This window comes from Carlito syrichta, unplaced genomic scaffold (assembly GCF_000164805.1).
Source record: "Carlito syrichta isolate Samal-C Ts95f unplaced genomic scaffold, Tarsius_syrichta-2.0.1 Scaffold315099, whole genome shotgun sequence".
Classification (NCBI taxonomy): domain Eukaryota; kingdom Metazoa; phylum Chordata; class Mammalia; order Primates; family Tarsiidae; genus Carlito; species Carlito syrichta.
Window position 1 is genome coordinate 316,242 of NW_007259195.1, and position 3,451 is coordinate 319,692.

The 3,451-nt window shown below is 46.7% G+C and overlaps 1 protein-coding gene across 1 annotated transcript; it reads right to left on the minus strand.

Annotated features, from left to right (window-relative positions):
* Positions 1-2,801: 2,801 nt before the first annotated feature.
* LOC110594398 (dolichyl-diphosphooligosaccharide--protein glycosyltransferase subunit 4-like) lies at positions 2,802-3,115 on the minus strand. Its single transcript, XM_021706070.1, has one exon. The coding sequence runs from the start codon at positions 2,939-2,941 to the stop codon at positions 2,828-2,830; it is 114 nt and encodes a 37-aa protein (XP_021561745.1). The 5' UTR covers positions 2,942-3,115; the 3' UTR covers positions 2,802-2,827.
* Positions 3,116-3,451: the final 336 nt, after the last annotated feature.

Genomic DNA, 3,451 nt, shown 5'->3' on the forward strand with positions numbered 1-3,451 from the left:
TCCACTCACCTCAGCCTCCCAGAGGCGCGGGATTACAGGCTGAGCCACCGAGCCTGGCTACCATCTGTGTATTCTTTTATTCAACAAACATTCGTTGAGTATCTTAAATCCCGAGCCCTATATGTTGTACCAGGTGCTGGTCAGCTAGGTGGACAAGGCCCTGGCTCCGAGGAGCTTCCCTTCCCATGGAGGGAGCCAAAACGAATGATGATTTCAGACCTGCTGGTCGGCAGGGAGCCCTGAGTCTCATGGATGGGCAAGCGTTTCCAATGTCCTCACTCTCCAGGAAACAGGAAACCATGGGTTTCAAATAAGTTCAAAGAAGGAGAATGTTCTGGGGAAGTCTGTACCTCCATGGACTTCAGCATTTCTTCTCTCCCCATGGGAGCTTCTCACAAGCACCCTATACTTGTGAAATGCTCTCCGACTGCAGGGTCCCTTCTGCATGTGCTGTGACTCAGGGCTGTGAGCAGGAATGAGCAGGTATGACCCTGACTTTCCAGGTGAGAAAGCCGAAACTTCAAGGACTTGCCAGGGGTACTCAGTTAACTTAAGTGTGACCAGAAGCCAGGCACTCCTTCCCCCTTCCTGGTCAACACCACAGCCCTCGTTTCTCCCCTCCCACCTCCCTCATTGTCATCTTTTTCATCTAGCACAAAGTACTTTCTGCATCTGTGGGTTTGATTGGGATTAACTGTGAATTTGATGTTTATTTACTTGTTTTAGGCAGGGCCTCGTTCTGTCTCCTAGGCTGGAATGCTGTGGTGCAAAATCATAGCTTACTACAGCCTCAAACCTCTGGGCTCAAGGGATCTTCCTGCCTTAGCCTCCCAAGAAGCTGGGACTACAGGCATGTGCCACCACACCTAGCTTTTTTTCTTCATTTTTGTGTAGAGATGGAGTCTCGCTATGTGGCGCAGGCTGGTCTCAAACTCCTGGCCTCAAGCTATCCTCCTGCCTCAGGCTTCCAAAGCACTGGGATTATAGGTGTGAGACACTATGCCTGGCTAGTCATAGCATTTTGATTGGGAAATAGAATGCTCCCTCCAACACACACACACACACACACACACACACACACACACACACACACACACTCCTAGAAAGTACACATTTGCAATCATTTGTCAAAAATTATTATTTTCTACAGGCATGTGCCACTATGCTCAGCTAATTTTTTGATTCACTGTAGAGACTAGGTCTCACCATGTTGACCAAGTTGGTTTCGAACTCCTGGGCTCAGGCAATTCTCTCGCCCTGGCATCCCAAAGTGCAGGAATTACAGGCATGAGCCAACCACACCTGACAAACAATTATTATTTTTTAAGCCTTTTTTGGGGGACCTGACTCAGAGATCATTCAGGAAAATCACCAACTTCCAGTGGCATTCACTCCTTAGTACAGATGGTCACTGAAGTAATCCAGAGAGGACACAACATACTTAACCACTGTCTTGCATCAGTAATACTAGAACCAGGCATAGTGGTGCCATATTAACAATAGCAACTTCTGAATTTACAAGACTCTTGACCTTGCGTGCCCTTTTGCCTGACTCATTCATCCCTGTAAAAACTGGTTAATTTTGTGACAACAGCATGGAAACCACATATTTAACTTTCATTATAATAGTGTGGCCTCTACTAATGAAAGCTAACATTTTTCTAACACCTACCAGGTAGGTGTTGTTATTATAACCATTTTTACAGATGAGGACATTGAGCGCCAAAAGGTTAACTGTTTTACCCAACAGCACATGGCTACATGGTGGTAGAACCAGTGTTGGAAACCAGGGCCATCTGGCTGAATTATGGTTTTTTGTTGTTGTTGTTGTTGTTTTTTGAGTCAGAGTCTCACTCTGTTGCCCAGGCTGGAGTGCAGTGGCATGCTCACAGCTACCTCAGCCTCTACCTGCTGGGCTCAGGCGATCCTTCCGCCTCAGCCTTCCAAGTAGCTGGAACGACACCCAGCTAATTTTTTGGTTTATTGTAGAGATAAGGTCTTACCAAGTTGCCCAGGCTGGTCTTGAACCGCTGGGCTTAGGCAATCCTCTTGCCTCCACCTCCCAAAGTGCTGGATTTACAGGTGTGAGCCACCGTGCCCGGCAGAATTATCTTTCTTAATTGGGTTCTAAGTGGGGGCACAGATTTACTAGAGTTAGGCCGTAGCTAAACTTCCTATTTAGACAGAAGAGAGCAGAGGCACTGGTGGATCAAGGATCTGCTGCAAAGTCACACGATACGATACGCACACGATACGATACGCCTGCACCCACAGGATGAGACTTGCCTCTGCCTTGCTGCTCCCAGGTGGAGAAAGGCTAGCATCAGTCTTTTGCCATTTGCTGTAAGTTTACAAAGGAATATCTCTCGAGAGTCTGTGTAGAAAATATATCCATGCCATGGAAAGTGGAAACTTGACAAACTTGTACTCGTGAACCCAATTACGAGGCCGTCTGTTCCATCCTAAGAAACCTTTCTGAGTTGACTGGAAACTAGCCACATTCTAGCAGGAGTCTCCAAGTCCACCCAGGTCTATTCTGATAAGAGCAAACCTGGGCGGTCTGTTTCATTTTTTTTAATATCTATATTTTTATATGGGGGGAGGGAATAAAAAGCAAGCAGCCCCTCTGCTGGGCCCTACTCAGGGGCAGCTTCTTGTTCCATGGGGTCAGGGAAGACTTTGAGGAAATAAAAGTTGTTTGGAAAATCCAAGTGCAGTTGTTTTGCATGTGGTGACAGGCAGGAGGGAACGAGGCGAAGTACGAGGGCCCCCTCGCCCTCCATCTTGCCTCAGACTACGTCCTGGAGCCCTGCCGGCCATGCCGCCTTCACTCCTGCTTCTTGGGGTTGTTGATGGCCACGTAGTGGTAGAGGACGACGAGCAGGAAGAGCGACACGCCCAGCGTGTTGGTGAAGATGGCGAGCTGCACGTCGGTGATCATCTCGAGAAGGCCCTGAGCCGGAAGTCCTAGTCTGTTTCATAATCGTGTATTTATCTCAAGCTTTCGGGGGAGTCATCTTTGAAACACTCATAGGCAGGAAGTTAACTGTTGTAATGAGCTGATGGTGATAGTTCAGGTTTTATTACTTTTCTTTTGGTGGGTTCTCTTTTCTTCCTTTTTTTAAGCGTTCAATAAGCCCTACTGAATTTTTACAATCCCATTAGCTCTAAAGGAAATATTTTCAGCTCCAAGAAAATTCCTTTTTCCTCCCATATCTGAACCTGCAAACATAAAGCTCTTTGTCTTATAGAAAGGCTTAGTATTAGCTGTTTCCACGAGATTAGTTCTATTGATCTGAAACACCTGTGCTTCCAGAAAATATAGGCCATAATCAATTTTTAACATTTGTCCAGGAAGCGCTGCTTGGACTAACGTTATTTATTCAGCTGGGTTTACTGACCAGGACAGAGAAGATCAAAGTCGCTGGGGGTTGGGTAACATCTAAGATCG

Coding starts and splice junctions, on each gene's coding strand:
- LOC110594398 (XM_021706070.1), bottom strand. CDS start 2,941: ATGATCACCGACGTGCAGCTCGCCATCTTCACCAACACGCTGGGCGTG.